Source organism: Spinacia oleracea, chromosome 3, assembly GCF_020520425.1.
Source record: "Spinacia oleracea cultivar Varoflay chromosome 3, BTI_SOV_V1, whole genome shotgun sequence".
NCBI lineage: Eukaryota > Viridiplantae > Streptophyta > Magnoliopsida > Caryophyllales > Amaranthaceae > Spinacia > Spinacia oleracea.
The window spans coordinates 18,240,095-18,259,083 of NC_079489.1; the positions used below are offsets into that span (position 1 = coordinate 18,240,095).

Genomic DNA, 18,989 nt, shown 5'->3' on the forward strand with positions numbered 1-18,989 from the left:
CAAATGTTGAACAATCGAAAGGGTACGATGTTTGAGCCCACATCATGAATGGGCCTGAACCCTATCAAGCTTCTAAGCAAACTATTCAAAATCAGTCATCGCTCAAAAAAAAAATGATTCAAGCAAACTGATTAATGGACCGCACACAACGGCCATTCTATGAACGCTCGTTCGCACATACATATCATCATTCTAAGTATCGAGCATTTACGAACGCGTTCAAAAGGAAAAATATACAACAACAAGAGCGGTCAAAGTCTTACGCCTCAAGGTATGTTCCTCGGGCCATATAGACTCGCCCAACTATCACAATAACTGTACGCCTTAAGAGCAACAGTTCCTTAAAATAATCGCCCCAAAGCGACAAGCACCGTAGTCCACAAATCGGCTACGGCTTTTCAAGAAAATCATCACGTTCTAAAAACAAAGAAAAAACAAAAGAAAAGAGAATACATAGAACTTCCAAGTGAAATAAACGAATGAACAAAAGGCCAACTGTGTCATCAAAAGACCAGCCCAAAACAACACTTTCAACGCCCCATGGGCGTGAATTATTTCAACGCCCAGGCCTAGGCGCCGAAAATGTACCCAGGCTCAAAAAAGGCCCTAACTTCTAGTGGGCCCTGCCATACTCATTCGACTTGAAAATTGCCGAAAGTCGCACCTCACGACTTTGTCAAAGTAGCACACCACTACAAAGATCGCTCACACTTACGAGCACGATCCCAAACACGATCAAAGACATTACAAAATGCGTAGGAACCTCTTTGACAAAAAATGACCGTCAAGCACGAGTGCTTGGGGGCTCGAAAGAAAATATATATTTCAAAAGAAAATGTGCAAAGTTAAAACGGTATTCCCAGACTACACTGTACGAAGTCCCGTGTTTGGATAACCTCAAAAGATAAAACCGGATTACGACCTCAAGACAAAGGTCGCCGTTGATACTTATACATAGTCCCCTAATCAAGGACCCAGATAATGGCAAAATTGAGCCATAAAGACTAGCTCAAAACCATGAAAGAAGATGACCACAAGACAATGGTCCGTTTAAGCACGTTGTCAACCCACATTCAGGTTGCAACTAAATCCGAGCATCCCTCGAAAGAATTCGCTCCTGCAAGAATGAATGAAAAGAAATTCTCAAGAGAAATCACAAGAAAAAAAATGAAATAGGGACTTGTCCACCTCAATCAGGCAAGATCGCGGCACGCGAATCCCAAATCAAAAAGACGAATTCAGGTTCACTCACCTCCAGCGAGCGGGGCGTCCACCCTTAGCGGATAGGGCTCGCCCACCTTCAGCGGGCGGGGTCTGCGTCACTAGCCGCGCAGGTCCTCAGTTTTCGAAAAATAAAGTCTTCAAATTCAAAATAGGCTCGTCATCTTCAGCCGGCGGGGTCTACGTCACAAACCACGTAGGTCCTTATTTTCAAAAAGCGCAAACAAATAGATTCGTCCACTTCTATCGGACGGGGTGTCCACCCTTAGCGGACAGGTTCACCATCTTTAGCCGGCGGGGTCTACGTCACAAGCCGCGTAGGTCCTTATTTTCAAAAAAAAGCAAACAAACTTCAAAACAGATTCGTCCACTTCTATCGGACGGGGTGTCCACCCTTAGCGAACAGGCTCGCCATCTTTAGCCGGCGGGGTCTGCGCCACTAACCGCGCAGGTCCTTAGTCGCTGCAGCGATAACTTTTTCCGGTTTTCCCTTTTTCCAAAAATTAAAGGATCGGTTTTCCCTTTTTCCAAAAATTAAAGGATCGGTTTTCCCTTTTTCCAAAAATTAAAGGATCGGTTTTCCCTTTTCCAAAAATTAAAGGATCGGTTTTCCCTTTTTCCAAAAATTAAAGGATCGGTTTTCCCTTTTTCCAAAAATTAAAGGATCGGTTTTCCGTTTTTCCAAAAAAGAATGAAGTGATTGGTTTTCCCTTTTTTCCAAAAATTAAAGGATTGGTTTTCCGTTTTTCCAAAAAAGAACGATGTGCTGGATTTTAGTTCGTTTTACGTCCCATAAAAACAAGGGGGTTTTCTCGTTTAACTAGCCTTGAAAATGAGAATCTTTAAAAACATTTTCACCTCGTGGTTGGGCTTGGCCAGGCCCAATTACACTTTATAGCTTTGATTTCGAAAACATCTGTAGCTATTCCGAATGACAAAGTGAGGTAGTTTCTACACTTCTTTAGATCCTTCCAATGACAAAGTGAGGAAGTTTCTATACTATCCGTTGACAAATCCCAATGACACGTGAGGGATATGTCGACACTCCAAGTGATGACCCTTAAGTCAAATGTTATCACTCGGGGGCTCGTGAGACCCTCGCAAAAACAGGTCACCATGGCTTGTGTGGCGCACTCCGTCTAATACTTTGACCATCGTCTTACTCCAAGACTCAGTCAAAGTGGGGGCTAACTGTAGACACCTACTTTTGTCCCCATTCCCGAAAGGGAAGGTTCGATGATGAAAGCGTAAATTTCCACTTGACAACGCATCTCCTATAAAATAACGAATCTCAATTCCCCTTTTCATTTCACCCGAAACCTGCTATTTATGGAAACCTGCTAAAAATAGTAACTGCCGTAATGGGTAGTTGTTAAAAGTAGTAAGAATAAAAAGATAGAAACCTGTCAGAATTAGGTGTTGCACTCCAACATAAATCCTAAAAGAGATAGAAATTGTAAAAGGAATTCTATTCCTATCGCAGTTCGATAAAAGAGTTAACGTATTAATTAAACTCACAACGAACCTAGAGTTCGTAAAGGGCCCAGACGCATTCCGTCGTAAATTGATACGCACCAAATAACTCGGATTAAGTCTCTTAATGAACTCCGTACTCTAGATTCCAATCTGACAAAGAATTCTGCCACACCCTATTTTCAACGCCCAGCCCTGGGCGCCGAAATCTTTGACGCCCAGAGCTGGGCCCCGAAAATACCTGGGACGGATTCTTTTCCTAATCCGTTTCGTATTCAAATTCCTGAAAATCTATCTTTCTACGCCACTCTTTCCTATAAATAGACCCTTAAGTTCGACGTGAAAAGAACACAACAACAACACACAATTATATTCTGAGTATTGACTCTAAACCCCTAAGCCTAAGCCTCACGCTGCAAAACTGATCACGCGTTCTGTCGCAATCGATCCATAAATCGAACAGAACGTATCCCGTCCCATAATTTGAGATTCGTTAAATAAAAGGAGAAATAGCAAAGTCAAAGTGGTTAGTTTTCTGAGAACCGTAACGCACCTCTCAAGGGTGCGTCGTAATGTGCCCCTTTTCCATGGTTTAATTGCTTTCCTCGCCCTTTTATGAACTGTTAAACTAACTAAAATCTGATTGTTCGATCACGCTTAATAAATATGATATTTTTGGGAAATTGGATTATTATGCTAGGTCCCTTAAAACAATCTAAATCAGATAATCGCGTTCGATCTAGTACTATATGTTGCATATTGATAAAATCAACTCAGATTAGTTTAATAGTTAACGCATGTCCCTTCAATTATTTATGCTGAGCTAGTAAGGATATCCTGTCTCTGGAGTTATCGAAAAGCGAGTACTCCTCTCGGTAGTTACAGTCCCCCGAACCCTCAATCTCTACCCTGCGGGTGTACGTTGAGCGATCCCCACCACCAGGGATCACAAGGGAACCTACGACCGTCGTGGTCAAACATAATTGCACTCCCTTTATGTCACGATAACCGGGTTTTGTCAGTTTTTCTCATTGTCGTTAAAAACTGAATGGCGACTCCTATATTACTAGTCAATTGGGTGTAAACTCACAGGAAATTCAATTACACTTGATTTGACAAAAAAGAAGCGTCACACCCACGAGGGACGAGGTCACGCATTAGCCTCGTGCTTTTTCGACCCCCTCACAGTGGCGACTCCACTGGGGATAATGAAGGAAATACTCGTGCTCGTAGGTAATCAAAATAGCCGAAGGGTGAAATGATCCTACCCCGCGTTTATTTCCCCATCAAGTTGGGACGACCTGAAAATCAGCATATTAATGTGAACGGACAGAATCGCATAGCGAATCTTGGCTCCCCTGGTGTTTCATCTCGGGAGTTCGGACTAAGGATACCCATCGCCAACTGGGGGGTGCATACGCTTCGAATGTTGTCCACTCGGCACTTTCGCTAGTAGTACACCCGTCCCAAACCCAATCGCTCGCCCATTAGGTCCCTCTCGCCTGCATGCCCCCTTGGTTTGCACTTGCGGGTTGGCCTCTTGAGCAAAATTCGTCTGTTGAAGACACTACCTCGACCGGGGCATGTGTTGGATCTACGATAGAAGCGGTACCAAGCCAGGCGCAAATAACTACCCATAGAAGCCTATCATAAACTACATGACATATTATTATTGCCTCATGATGGAATGTTAGTTATGTGTAGCGAAATATATGATTGTGTGTGACAAACTATCCTAGAAAAACCAACAACCTTAAAAATTGCCCAAACATTCATAAACCAATTTGCCAAAGAGTTATACCAAAATACGTGTTCCGCAAACCCGGACGATCGCCACCAAAAATAAGCGACGCTCGGGACGGCCTGTAACGAATCCCACAAACGCTGCGCAACGCGTAAGGACGTTATTAGGCAAGCACGCAAAATCGAAGTCGCATAAACAAAAGTAGACGCAAACAGAAAACGAGAACCAGCCAGGGACGCATTTTCAACGCCCCTGACTGGGCGCCAGAATTTCTCACGCCCGACGCTGGGCGCTGAAGTTGTTGGTTGGCCTTTTGGTCAGGCGCAGCAGCCTCGGTGCCCGCGAAAAAGAAAACACGTAGCAAAAAAACCATTCGTAAAAAAAAAAAGTTGCTGCGACGTAAGGAAAGCACTCGATTCCAAAAGCGACTTATATAAAAAAAAATAACTCTTTGTGTCGTTGTTAGGCCTCCTACGACGACAATGCTCGGCACCAAAACCGAGCATGTTAATTAAACCTTGAATGTCACATGGGCAAAGAATTCGAAAAATAATAAAGTTTTCAAGGAAATATAATGTTCGAATAAAAAAATAAAATCCGAGTCTAGACTAGGCTATGCCAAAGTACAATCCAAATCCTAAGTCTTAGTTGTCTTATCCATAGAATCGGTCCTAATGCTTGGTGTCGTTCTACAAGTTAAAAGGTTAAACCATATTGAGTCTCCCTTCCTAACATTTAAATCAATAAGCACCCATATGTAATTGTCATCCCTTGCTAAGAATCCACGGCCTCAATACTCTCTCTCACCAATAAAAAGAATATATTATAGTATTTGCAAAATGGAAACAGTCACATCCAATGGCCTTGATGGTTCCAAGTTGTTTTAATGATCATTAACTATTTAATACGTTTTGAAAGTTAGTTATTTCCGTTGCGTAATTCTGGTAAATAGCCTCATCCGTTATCACGGTGGCGGTAATATCTTGGTAATTCCTTTGTTTTAAGTTGGAAAATGTTTTATAAAAAGCAAGGAATTATTAGGGTGTTACATAAAGGTGCAATATTTAAAGGTGTGGAATTGAAATAAGCAATAAAGCATTGAACTTGTATGATATAAATTGAATAACTTGGATATTGAAAATCCGATTGAGGAACACTTACTCAAAAGTGATTTGGATCCCCTACGAATCCAATCGTGTAAAACAATCTCACTTTAAAATGAATTTCTCATTAAAAAGTATCATCGATTTTGTATATTAACTATTGAAACAAAACTTGAATATAGAACTTGAATATTGAAATTAGGAGGCTTGATTCTCAAAGATTATACCTTTCATGTTAAAAGACCTTATTTTTAATGTGCTCCATGACTTGAAAGTGTTATAATTTAAAGATATTTTGCTCTCATTTAAATACCATTGAACTTTGAACATTAAAATTGAATATTGAACATTGAAATTGAATATGTAACATGAAACTTGAAGTTCATGAGCTCTAGTTTGAAGAAGGAATTGCACTTCTTCAAAAATCCTTGAATATTTTTAAATCTAGGATTTTTGTAAAACTTGTATGATGATTGTTGTAAAGAGAATTTTCAAGAGTGAAATCTCATTTACTAATCATGATTTTCGAAAATAAGCATTAAAGATTGGAACTTGTAAATAGAAAATGGAGTTTGGAAGATAATTTGAGGGGGTTTCAAGTATGAAATCCCCTCAAAGATTACTCCTTCGAAACATTTCCTAGTTAAAGTGAGTATGAACATCATAGGATTGGTAAACTTGAAATAAGAAAGGTAGAAAATTAGATTTGAAGAGTCCTCGGAAATGTACCTAGATTTAGGTGTTGGTTGATTTCCAAGCTTGGACTCCCAAATTGCTTAGGACATTAGGACATTAGAACATTGAACTTGTATTTGAGGATTATTTGTATGAGAGTATTTTGTAGAGATTTTAGGTGAATATTGAGAGATTTGAAGCTTGAAGATTGAAGGATTTGGAAATTGAATATTAGAGAGTTTCGAAAGAGCTTCGCTGCTAGGAATTGAATGATTTTGCCTCCGTTTGTTCGTGGAAAAGGGGGGAATTTATAGGAAAACCTGCTGGGTGTAAGGCTCCTCAGCGCCAGGAGCTGCCCCTGCGCCAGTGCAGGGGGTACAAGACAACTGTTTTTATCCTTTTGTGCGTTTTGGCGGTTTGCAAAAGATGCTCTTTGTACCTTCCGTCCTTTTCCTTGGAGGTTAAGGCATGGATTTTTATGTACTTGAAAGAGATATTTTTGATGAGTTTCTTGGGAAGTTTCTTGGGATTGCTGATTTGTATGGGTTTTCGCTCGGTTTTACGGGTCGACGCCCGAAATGCTTAGTTTTGGGGTTGGCGCCCGAATTTGACTTGTCTTTTATGATTTTGAGTGGAAACGTGCCACGGAGAATGATGGTGGAATCCATTTCTTGATATTGAACTTGGATTTTGAAATTTTATAATGTGTTTGGGCCTAACTTGGAACCCGAGGCTAGGCTTTGAGCCCAAGGTTTGTATCTTTGAATCGGAAGTTCGGAATAGAAATTGAACTTGGGGATTGAATTTATATGGCTTTGAATTATGAATCGGAGTTGGATTTTTGGAATTAGAATGTTTTTAGATTGGAATTGTGTTCGCTTTGGGATTTGTACTTGAATTTTGAACGAATGTTCGGAATTGAGTTGAATTATGTCCTTTAATTGCAATTGGTAGCTTGCACTTAGAAATTAAATCGCCCAAATCTTTTGGCGGTATCGTCATTGGACTATAGGGGAGACACAAATTATGTGTCTACATTGAGTTTAATTTGTGAATTGACGTGAGCGGATAAAATTTTCATTTTGTTTGAAACTCTACAATGGCGTTGAGAGTAGGAAGGAGGAGGAAGGAAAAGCAGTGTATCCATGAACAATGAAGGATGAAGAAATGGGAAGGAAGAAGAGGGAAGGAGAGGGGCCCACATTTAATAAAATTACCTGATATTGTAGGTCGTTAAATGTGGAAAACTCTTTTAAGAAGGCTCCCTATAGAGTTGGGATTATTTTTGTTAATTTTTCCTAATATTTAAAGATTGATTTTTACAATTTATTTAAAAAATTTCCTAATACTATTAGCCTACTTAGTGAAATTTAAAAAATCGCAATAATAGTACAAAATAATATTAATAGTAATAAAATTGTGTATTACTACACGTACATACCCAAACGAATTTGAGAGATTTTGTATTGTGTTTTATTTCATTTTATGCATGTAAACAAACGTTAAAAAGCGGGTTCAATAAAATTATATGAAAATCCGAAACTAGGTCAGATATCCAATCTATAAAATAGGGTATCGAGACAAATGTGGGTATTGGGTCAGATGCTCGATCCAAAATTAGGATATCAGGTACAAATTAAATACATATATTATTCTAAAAGCAACAGGTAACTGATCTTGAAAAGCTTTTTTCTTCTTTTTTTCCTAGCTTAGTCGAAATAATCAACTTCTAAAATAGTACTACATACTAATCACTTTATAATTCAGATAAATGGTAATTTTCTCTTATTTTTTCATTAATAAGAGACAAAATCTGATTTTGTTTTACATAATGGAAATTTTTTAATTTTGTTTACAGTAGAACGAAACATAAACAAATTACTTATTAACATCCGTGCGTTGCAAGAACCTAACCTAGTTGTATCTAAAAGTTAAGTTTTTTTTATATTTCTTCAAATGATAAAATTTAATAATTATAAATAACGAAAAATTTGTACACTTAGGCTCTATTCTGGTCACCTTATTCCCACTTATCTAAGGAACAAAAAGTTCAGATAAGTCCATATAAGATATGTTTAGGAAAAATAAGGGTTACTCAAGTATAAATCACAACTAAAACAGGTTCTAATAAGTTTCCATAAGTTCAGGAAAAATAAGTGAAGGTGAATAGAACACACCCTTATATTTCATCGATTTTTCATTACGTTGCAACTTATTATTCCGTATAAATTTATTTATAATCCAACAAACATACCCCCTCTGGTCCACAATGAAATTTCAATTTATAGTTGACAATATTTACAATTGAAAACAATCTTCTACATTATTTCCAATATATTTCGTATAAGAAAAAACGTATTCATATGGGGTAGGTATTGTTTTGATTCATCTCAATGAATACTTTAAGAATATCAAAATTTCATGAACACTTTAAGCTAGAGTATCAAAATTTCATACATATTCATGTGGGATGTCCCTTTGAGATTGCACCATACCCTTAAATGATAAGTTTTCACAATTGCTCTCTCTCTATCTCTCTTCATGGGGCCACTTTATTTACACAAAATTCTTAATAAAGTGAACTTTTTCCATGGTGCAATAAAAAAGGGACGTAGGGAGTAATATACAATTCGAGATAACAATAATATAAAATGTGCATTGATAAACGTGAAAGGTAGAACATTATTATAGAACGGATGAAGTATTTAATTGTCTAGGACATTCTCTGGGCCGATAACTCTTTTTTTTTTTTTTTGTTAGTAATTCACTAATTTGGGCCGATAAGAACATCTCTAATGGTTGTAGCTAGGGACTTGCTTGGAATTTGCAAAAGTCTCAAGCTACTAACTTAACCATTGAAGTGATTTTGACAAATTAGCTTGGCAGCTAATTTGCTTAGAAAAATCTGCCCAATTGGATTGCAAGTTTTTAATTAAAATAAAGTTTAAAGTAAATGATTAATTGAAAAGTGAACCTAATTTAATATCAAGTTAGTTTGGTAAATTAGCTTGCCATTGGAATATAAACTAGCTAAAAAATAAATTAGCTTAAAATCTTAATTTACATGACAAACTAATTTAACAATTAACTTACCATTGAAGATGCTCTAACTGTAATAATATACTTCCTCCATTCCGAAAATATCGCACAATTCATTTTTACACTATTCACACTACGACTTTGACCATTTTTTGTGATTCGTATCATGTTAGATTGAAATCGATATATATTTTCTAAATATTAAGTTTTTTTAATTTTTACTTACATATTAAGAGTCAAAGTAATGGTTGGAAAAATAAAAGTTAACCAGTGCGATATTTCCGGAACGGAGGATTATTACAAACAAAAAAACCCAAACTTTGCTTATAAATTTAGTTGGCCAAATTACCCTCAATACCTGTATATAATCAAGCCAGTTCTAATCTTTTCTCAACTCCCTTCCCTCCCAAAAAAATCACCCGATAAATTACGGTAGCGAGGAGACAGTGGCAATCAGCCAATCACCGACGTCGCACACCTCCTCCCGGCGACCAGAATTTGTCGGAAAAGAATAACTTTCGAACAGACACCTTCCAAACCCCAAATTCTAGGGTTTAAGTTTGTAATCTTCAGTGATAATATTGTTCAATCACTTTCAAAATTCACGGGGAAGAAAAATTAAGAGGTTTGATCTCTTTTGCACTCATTTTCTTCTTCAATTTTCGTTGAATTTGTTCGTTTCTATCTCAAATTTCAAGCTCAAATTATTACTTTACTGGGTTTTATTGGTTAAGAAAGCCAAATTATTATTGGGCATTGATTAGGTTTTTCTTCTCCCATCGGATTAGCATTGTCTCTAACAGAAGCTTCATCCATACCACCAGGAAACATATATATCAGGGTTACCTAAGTGAATCCTAGAATACGAAACCGCCAATTTCTTGGATTGATTACATACTAAGTCCATTTCGGAAAATCATTCCAAACCCGGTCAATCAAAACCCTTGCCATCATAACGGCAATTCCTTGCCTTCGCTGAGAACTCCAGAGCTATTTGATATCTTCTGTCGGTGTCTTTTCGACTACCCACCAACAACGACGATGAAGTAGAAAAGGGGACGCAAGTTTGCTTCGGACGTTAGACAACTTGAGCGACGAGGCCATCTTGCACCTACCCTGCAGCAGTTAATTCCAGGTAAACTATACTGGAATCCAGTTCCATTAAATCAATGAGAGATACAAGAATATTTTGCGCAGAATTATGTCCTCGACTTCTGCCGGCAATCTTTGGGGTTTCTTGGTCGCCATTGAATCAATGAGGGTTGTCTGAAAAAATCTGGCCAAACTATTATTGGGTATTGATTAGGTTTTTTTTTAAAATTATGATTACACTAAAAAGCAATACCCCAGTTGAATTTGTTATTGAGCAAGCAGGGGATCTCAATTTCATTGTCCTCTCAGTTGATAATTTTGTCAACTTTTCAGTTATTAAAATTGGCAGAAACTATAAAATTGAAGTTGATGTGAAATTATGCTTACAAGGATTAACTGATTACAAGTTGTCAAGTTGCTTAGATGCTTACAAATTACTGAAGATTGGCAGAAACAAGTTGCTTAGATGCTTAGAAATGACTGATTATGAAGATTAGCCATTTCCTGTCCCTGTACCCGTATCTGCGCTACTGCGGTTTTTTTTGTGGCTTTGTTTTGGTGTTTTTTTTTATGTTGATTACTTAATTGGTATGTACCCACATCATAATTGTAGTTTTTGGTTTTCGAAAGGCTCGTTTTTTTTATTTATTAAAATAAGGTTCTTTTATTGATACCGTTGAGCCATTTCAAACATTCAGCCTAAATTTTCAGGTTTTGTTTATGTTAGGATGGAAAACAATGGAAATGGGTCATTTCTCCCTGACGACGACGATGAAGAGGAACACGAGGAAGCTGGTGGAGGTAATGGGCTATTGGGATTTATGTTTGGGAATGTTGACAATTCTGGTGAACTCGAAGTTGATTACCTTGATGAGGTAATGTTTCAGCTTCGCTTAACGTTTATAAGCTCTCAAGGAAGGTTCCATATTTTTATGTAGATGCAATAATGCAATATAGTCTACTTAAATTTGTACATGAACTATTTTCATTTAGATATGTTGACATAGGTATACGTGAAAACTTTCCCTTATTGCTTGTCTTTTACTAGCTTTTGCATTTTTAATATTTGCTTTCTATGGTGGTGATTGACAGTTGATTGATAATATGGAAAGGACATAGTGTATAAAATATAGAATTTGGAAATAAGGAATGGTTGAAATGACTAAGTTGCTTCTCCCATGTCTTCCACTCTGAAAAAGACGTACTCTATCTATAGCTTGGACAAGAATTTCCTGATATTCGATTTTTTAATTTCTTTTTTACTTTTATGATTCGTGGGTTGATTGGTTTGAGATTTTTGTTTGACATGTTAAGCTGTTAGGGTGAGATTGAGATGGTCATAGTGGAAGGAATCTGAGGATTGGGTGGGAGTGGAGGAAGTATTTATTTATCATTCTGGACAGAGGGAGTTTGTTACAATTCGCAGCTACGGGTGTTTTACTTTCTGTTTTTGGTTGGCACTTGATAGCATCTTTTACCCGGAGATGTCCCATGTTGATTTTCATTGAACTTTCTTGCAGGATGCAAAAGAGCATCTTGACGCACTGGCTACCAAACTGGGACCATCTCTCACTGTCATGGATGTATGAATCCCTTTTCTGCCTTTTGTTATCTAAAGGAAAGTCCTTATATTTTCATACGTGATTCTGATACTCAAGCAATTCTAGTTTTCAGGAAGATCCCCACAGACATCAGCTGCTACTTCTGCGGTTGAAGAAGGTCATGTACTGATCCCAACTTCATCTTAATATAAATTTGGTACTGGGTCAAGCTGTCTTTGTTTTCTTGGTAATAGATGAAGGGATTTGAATGTGTGTGAGTTCGTAGCTGTAGCCAATAATCTATTGTGAAATTGGGATAGCATATGGCCTGGTAAGACATGTATCCAATTTATGGAGTTTGATCTGATCAGTTCACAGAATGGTGGATCTAGGTGCCTGTTGTTATTTTTCATTGTATACTATTCTGTACTGCTGTACATTCTTTCAAAAACATAGTGTTGTCTTACTGTGAAAATCTGAAAGCAACTGATTTCTTTACAAAGGAGTGAATTGAATAATCTTTAAAATGTTGATATTCATTTAAAATAACCCCAAGTAGCAGTGCTTTGGACTTTTCTTTTGACCATATGGTTTTGAGATCTGGGGACTGAATGTGTCCTGTAAATTGAGAAACTTGTGCTTCTGTTCAGATTACGATGAAAAGGCTGTAGACGCAGTTGATTATGAAGATATTGATGAGCAGTATGAGGGTCCTGAGATAGACACTGCTACCGAGGAAGATCATCTATTGCCAAAAAGAGAATATTTGACAGCTGATGTTTCAGCAGCTACTTTGGAGCAGAAGTCGTTCGTTTTTGATGACGAAAATTATGATGAAGATGTGGATGATGAAAAGGAATCTGATGCTGTCACCCTTGAATCTGTAGTTAAAACTCCTGTTGTGCCAGACCCAGTTTTGAAGCCAGAGGATGATGAGAATATTGAGCTAGTGGATAACAATTTGGAGATTCAAGCAAATGCTTCACCAGGTTTTTTTTCTTTTCTTTTTGGAACTCGCAAGAATCAAAACGTCATATAGCGTATCTATTGGTATCTCTGGCATGCACACTTAATTATACGTGATAGAATGTGCTGCTCTCGTTTATAAAGTTAGTTTTGGTCTTGTATAGTTCTATTTATTTCCTCCTCCCTCATATTTTTCATACTTACCTCAAACGATGGTCTCAAAATAAATTCTCTCTTACTTTTATAAGTAAACATTCTCGTACTTTTATTTTCTCAAACCCCACATTTTATCTTACTATTTTTCATTCCACTATTCTTAATATTTGAGCCAGAGATAAGCTTAGTTTAAAAAGCCCGTCCAAGGCGCCCTTTAGCACAGGGACTGACCAGGCAACAGAGAAAATACAACTGAAAAAGTTAGGCAGAGTGACTAACAACAGGCCCTGTTAGGCACGCACCAACTTTTTAATTAAGATAAAATAGATTTTCCAAAGAATTTGCTATATAGGGGCCTCTTACGGGGATGGTGTGTGGTAATCCTTATTGCCTTATTGATAATGGCTTGTGGTACCCCGTTTTCCTTTTTCAAACATTTGCTAGCCTCATGAGTCATGACAGAAATATAACTACTTGTAACTGTTGTGATACCCTCTGTTGTTCGTTGAAGTGATGGTTAGATTGAGAAAGAAAGTAAGAGATTCCTGCAGTTCTTTTGGGCTCCTGGGTGGTGTTGGTGTCCCAAATTTGTGTGGGATCTAGTTCTTTAGGTCTGGGATCTCTACTCATTTAACTTCGTGTGGAATATAGTGGACCTGACATTCATGAGAACTGGAAATCCAGAAGATAACTGTTTGTTCTCTGGAATAAGTAGAAAGGAGAATTTGTTCATGTTAGTTGTGGACTCCTGATGCTTTAAGATGGCGATTCATTACTTTTCCTTTAATCACAATGAGATCCATTTCTTTCTGGAACTTACTGTTCTAATCTCTTTCAGTGGATAATGCTGGTTATGATACATCAGTCAATCAAGAAATCTATCATGAATCACTTATGGATCCTGGTGCAGTTCAGCCTGAAATTGCTACTGGTGTCACTGAATTTCAAATGGTATACGTGATGACCTCACTTTAGTTCAAGTGTTTTATTTTCCTATTGTAAAATATTCCTTTGTTAGTCAGGCTGTTCAATTGCTAATTATTGCTTGAATTGCTATTGTTGATGCTCAATACCTAAGCTATTTTGAATTTTTTTCGCTATTTAATTTTTGACAGAAAATTACAAAGAGGATGTAAAATATTCTAAGGTTACTGCTACTCCATCTTAGCTATATTAATCCTGGAAGTTAATTAAGCAGAAAGTGCAGATGACCAAATTGGTACAGATGCTCAATGACTACCATCTATTACTCAGTTAACTAAGTAAGGGAATCTGATTGTCATTTACTCATCACTTGGCTATTCTAGACTATAGGTATTTTATTTCAGATAAAGGAATGGTTAAACAAAGTCTTGATGCTGTGAAAGAAAATTTTCAACAGAACTGGAAACAATAAACTGTACTAGTTACATCTATGTGAAAAAGCTGCTGCTAATTATTTTTTCCGCTCACATGCTGAGTCTGCTGAATTATTATTGATCATGAGCTTGATTCTGCTCAAAATGATTTGCTGAAGGTCTTATTCCTGCTTAATTTGGTGCTTGAATCTTTAGTTTGCGACAAATTAGTGAAGCAACTAGGTTGTGGATAAGCATCTAACCGAACAGCTGTAAGCTCACTTGCTGGAACTGATGAGCTTGGAATTAGTTACATAGACAGTTTAGTGCTGCATCAATTATTTAGCATTATAAACATGGCTTCTTTTTCTGATAACTATGGAGTATGGTGTTCACTTGTTCTGCAAAATGACGACGTAATTTATTGTTTATTAATTTATTGAATATAACGAACGGTAAGATTACAAAGGCTTTGAGGTATTCATTTCGAGACCTACAATTTATCACCGATAACAACCTTTTAAATTCGTTATTTGCAATAGTCTTTGTAGCATTTAATTTAATAGAATATGACATTAATATGCAAACCAATCCATTTTGTTTGCTTCTTTGAAAATATGGACTTGGATAGCTTCAAATTGGTGTAGCATGAAACACATATCATCAAACACAAGCCGAATGCTCCAAGTATCTCTTAATGGACCGTTAGTTGATATCAATTTGATTGTCTTCATCTATACTTGGCTTCTTTTATTCATAATTCACGAGATCCCATTACGGTATGATGCTTCAGCCATCAAATTTTTAAAATTTCATGGATTAAAAGCTCTTGCAGAAATAGGTTGACCACTAGAATCTGAAGGACCTGCAGGGCTGCAGGAGTAGGAGATATGACATGACCATCAAAATTTAACTTAATAAAATATTTCATAGGAATTGACAATGGTTGAATGTTTTCCCACTTTTTTGAATTAGTGGGCATCATACTGGTTATCCCTATTTTTTGGTCAACCAATAATTTAATATTCACGTGGGGTTCATTGATAAGGGGAAGATTGTCTCCACCCAAGGATTCTCAAGAAGTTCTTCGATTTCTCATATTTATCCTTAAAAAGGGCTCTAAAATTAACTTTTAGAATTTGAAACTTATCTTGACTACTTCCTCCGTTATTATCTTATTGCACCATTTGCAATTTTACACTATTCACTCACTCTATTTTATCAATATTTTGTGATTTATACATAAGGAATTATATAGCCATGTGGGATCTTGTTAGATTCGTCTCGTTATATATTTTCAAAATATCAACTTTTTATAATTTTAGCTAATGCATTAATAAGAGTTGTTAATGGTTAAAGTTTGCATTGGTTTTTTTAGCTAATGCATTAATAAGAGTTGTTAATATTTTGTGATAATTTTAGTTTTTTTTTCCTTTTTTGCGTCTCATTTTAGGTTTTGGGGTTATAGAGTTTTTCTTTTTCTTTTTCCTTTTTTTTTTTTTTTTTTCTTTTTCTGTTTACATCTTTCTTGTTGATGGAGATTACTCTAGTTTTTAGTATAATATCATTATAGTGTCAGTTAATTTGTGTTTGGAAGCACTAAGCTTGAATTATGGTGGTGGTGGCGTGTAATAATGTACACCAGATGCTTTATTTGACTCTTGGTTTCATATAATGCAGATATTTCCAAGAGCGTAATTTTATTTATTTCCAGGTATAGAACTTCAAGTACAGTATTAGATGATAGGCTAATCTATAGATTCATTTTGTTTTACTTTCCACAGGAAGAACCTGTGATTTCTCATGATACAGCTGATACTAAAAGCTTGACGCGGATGCCTATTTTGTGTGTAGAAGATGGGGTGGTTATTTTGAAGTTTTCTGAAATTTTTGGTGTTAGTGAGCCCTTGAAAAAGGCTAGAAGGAGGGGGCACAGGCATTCCGTTCCTAAAGGTAATACTGTTTTTCCTATAATTAATCATTTAATTACTGATGTACTATTATGTATGGGATGATAGTTCTTCCTTGGCTTCATAATGATTCCTTCTCTCCCTTCTGCTGTCATTTATATGTCTGTGGGTGTGTGCGTTGGGGGGGGAGGGGGTTGGTCCTATGGGATAGAAGTATTAACTATGTGCTTCTTTCATACCTTGTTATGCTTCCCAATAAATAATATGATGATTATATAATATAGTTTATCTTGTTGTGTAGCACGTGGGTTTTTCTGGATTTGATGTTACATTTGAAGTTACTGTGTTACAATGACTCGCGCATATTTTCCTCTTTTCAGACAAGTATATTACTCTTGATGCATCACACATGGTTGAGGAGGATGAGGAGGAATTCCTTAGAGGAACCTGCCAAGTGTTTTCTGACAGTAAACTTTTACAAGAAACACAAGATCATTATGAAGTATTATTGAATGATGACTCTAATTTTGAAGACAGGCATATTGTTCATGATGAGAAGAAAGACTCTTGTCTAAGTTCAGAACCTATGAGAAAAGATTCAACCTTTGATTTTTCTGCTGAACGAAAGTCATGCATGCCTATGGAATTTCACTCACTTGATCAGCAGGACTGGGAAGATAAAATCATTTGGGGAAACTCCCCTGCACTGAGTCCAAATACCGTAGAGAGTTGTGAACTTTCTGGACCTGATTCTGACTCTCTTACTCATGAAGAGAAAGAAATCATGTCAAGGCCCTATGAGCAGTTGTCTGACTCCAAAGTTACGCCACATGAGAAGGATAAAGGGGGTTGTAGTAGTTTAATGAACTTCTCCGTGGAACCATTTGGTTCTAGAGATTCTGCTCGTGCTGCCTGCTCAGAGAGCTTGTGCCATCCTCAACTCTTGAGATTAGAATCTAGATTGGAAAATGAGTCTTCAAATCTTTCTGATACGAGGAAGGGAAATGAATCAGAAGAGCCTGAACAGCTTGACTTTATGAAGCGATTTAAACAACTTACGTTACAGAACAAAGAGTTAGTTGAAGGATCTTGGATCAAGAATATAATATGGGAGTCTGGAAAGCCAGTGATGAAACCAAAGCTAATATATGATCTTCAAGACGAGCATATGGTGTTTGAACTTTTAGACAATAACGACTATGAGCATCTACAGGTTCATGCTGGGGCAGTGATTACTACACGAATGGGAAACACTGGTGCTGAAGTTTACGAAATACCTGATCATTTGATGTTATCTAGTGGACGATTTAATATTGCTAATGACAAATATTACTCAAAACGAAAAACTTCACCACAGTTAAAGTCGCTTTCGAAGAAACGAACTGCTCACAGTGTGAAAATTTTGCATTCAATCCCTGCATCGAAGCTGCAAACTATAAAACCTAGACTGAGCAAGTAAGAAAATTCTCTTGGTTTTTCTGATGTCATTTATAATTGATTTCATGTTTATTCTTAGCTGTGCAGTGTGTCTGCCTTAGACCCCTAAGTTGACAAACTTCTCATCAGTTAGAATGTTCAGATTATTCAATCTTTTGTGATTCTGGGCTCTGACTTGCTGTATAATGTGATGACTAAATTTCTGTTTTCCCTTAGATGTCACCTTTTTGTCAGACTTAAAGAAGAATTTGTACCTTAAAAAGTGCATTGAAAGAATGGCCAGGAAAGAAACATCAATTGAAAGAGGGATTTGCATGAATTTTAGGACTTTATAATCTGACACATAAATACTCTCTCCAATCATATTTATTGGTGTTTTAGGACTTCCATACATATTAAGAAGTTATCATATGATAGCTTTGCACAGTTATTGCAAAATAACATTTAATATTTTATAGGTACTGTAAACTGACCTACAGTGCTATATTTGATATCGTGGGAGTTTTAATATGACATACACATTGGACCAGAAGGAATTAGCTAAAATGACAATTTATATATAGGAGGGAGTATTAAAGATGGAACTTAGTTAAATAATTGAAGAAAATCAGATATCACTTTGAAAGGGTTTTGATGAGGGGTTATGAAACTTCCGTTGTATGAACTCTCTTTTTAAAGTATCTGGACTTTATAATGTCCTATCTCATTTTATGTTAAATAAGAACTTAATTTCATAGTGTTAGTTTTTTAAGTGAAAATCCGTTTAAAAATATCTCAGTTCAGAACGCAATTAAAAATATCTTCTTATAAAATGATGCAAGAGGCCGTTTGATTGAAGAGAAAAGGGAATCAAGTGAAAGGAGGGTTAACCCATTTTAAATTATTTTTTATTCTTCCTACTTGCAGGCAAAGATGGAACTCTTACAAATTAATTATAAATAAGTGGTGAAGTCCCCCCCTCCCCCCTCAGAAAAAGTGAGATTTTTTATTTATTTGTACTATCCCAAAATAGTCCTGCTTCTGCCACTTCTTGTGGGGTGATGGATTTCCATTCTGCAGGCATAATGGTAAAATACATTCAAATAAGATAAAAGACTGAAATTGACTCCCTCTTCCTGCTGTCCGCCGTAGCAATGTACAATCACCATCCTGTGGCCACCGCCTCTATTGTCACTTGAGCCACTCTCCAAGAATCACATTGATTGCTAAAATCCCCTAAACCTTTATTAATTTCCGTTTCTTCTCTTCCTTCATCCCTGCAAACTATCTTTGAGTGGTTGGAAGCAAATGTCTCC

General features: G+C 36.8%; 1 protein-coding gene across 7 annotated transcripts in view; it reads left to right on the forward strand.

The window, feature by feature from the left end:
* Positions 1-9,636: 9,636 nt before the first annotated feature.
* Positions 9,637-18,989, forward strand: part of LOC110785409 (transcription initiation factor TFIID subunit 1) — a 29,753-nt gene continuing 20,400 nt past the window's right edge. Inside the window, exons 1-9 of one of the 7 annotated variants that reach the window (XM_021989840.2) lie at positions 9,637-9,880; positions 10,020-10,390; positions 11,075-11,222; positions 11,868-11,930; positions 12,015-12,066; positions 12,539-12,877; positions 13,849-13,961; positions 16,132-16,300; positions 16,638-17,712. In XM_021989840.2, the coding sequence (XP_021845532.1) occupies positions 11,076-11,222; positions 11,868-11,930; positions 12,015-12,066; positions 12,539-12,877; positions 13,849-13,961; positions 16,132-16,300; positions 16,638-17,712 (1,958 nt within the window). In that variant the 5' untranslated portion in view covers positions 9,637-9,880; positions 10,020-10,390; position 11,075. Of the gene's footprint in view, positions 10,391-11,058; positions 11,223-11,867; positions 11,931-12,014; positions 12,067-12,538; positions 12,878-13,848; positions 13,962-16,131; positions 16,301-16,637; positions 17,713-18,989 lie in introns of all 7 variants that reach the window. The other 6 variants (XM_021989843.2, XM_021989844.2, XM_021989841.2 and 3 more) reach the window with 6 other exon arrangements.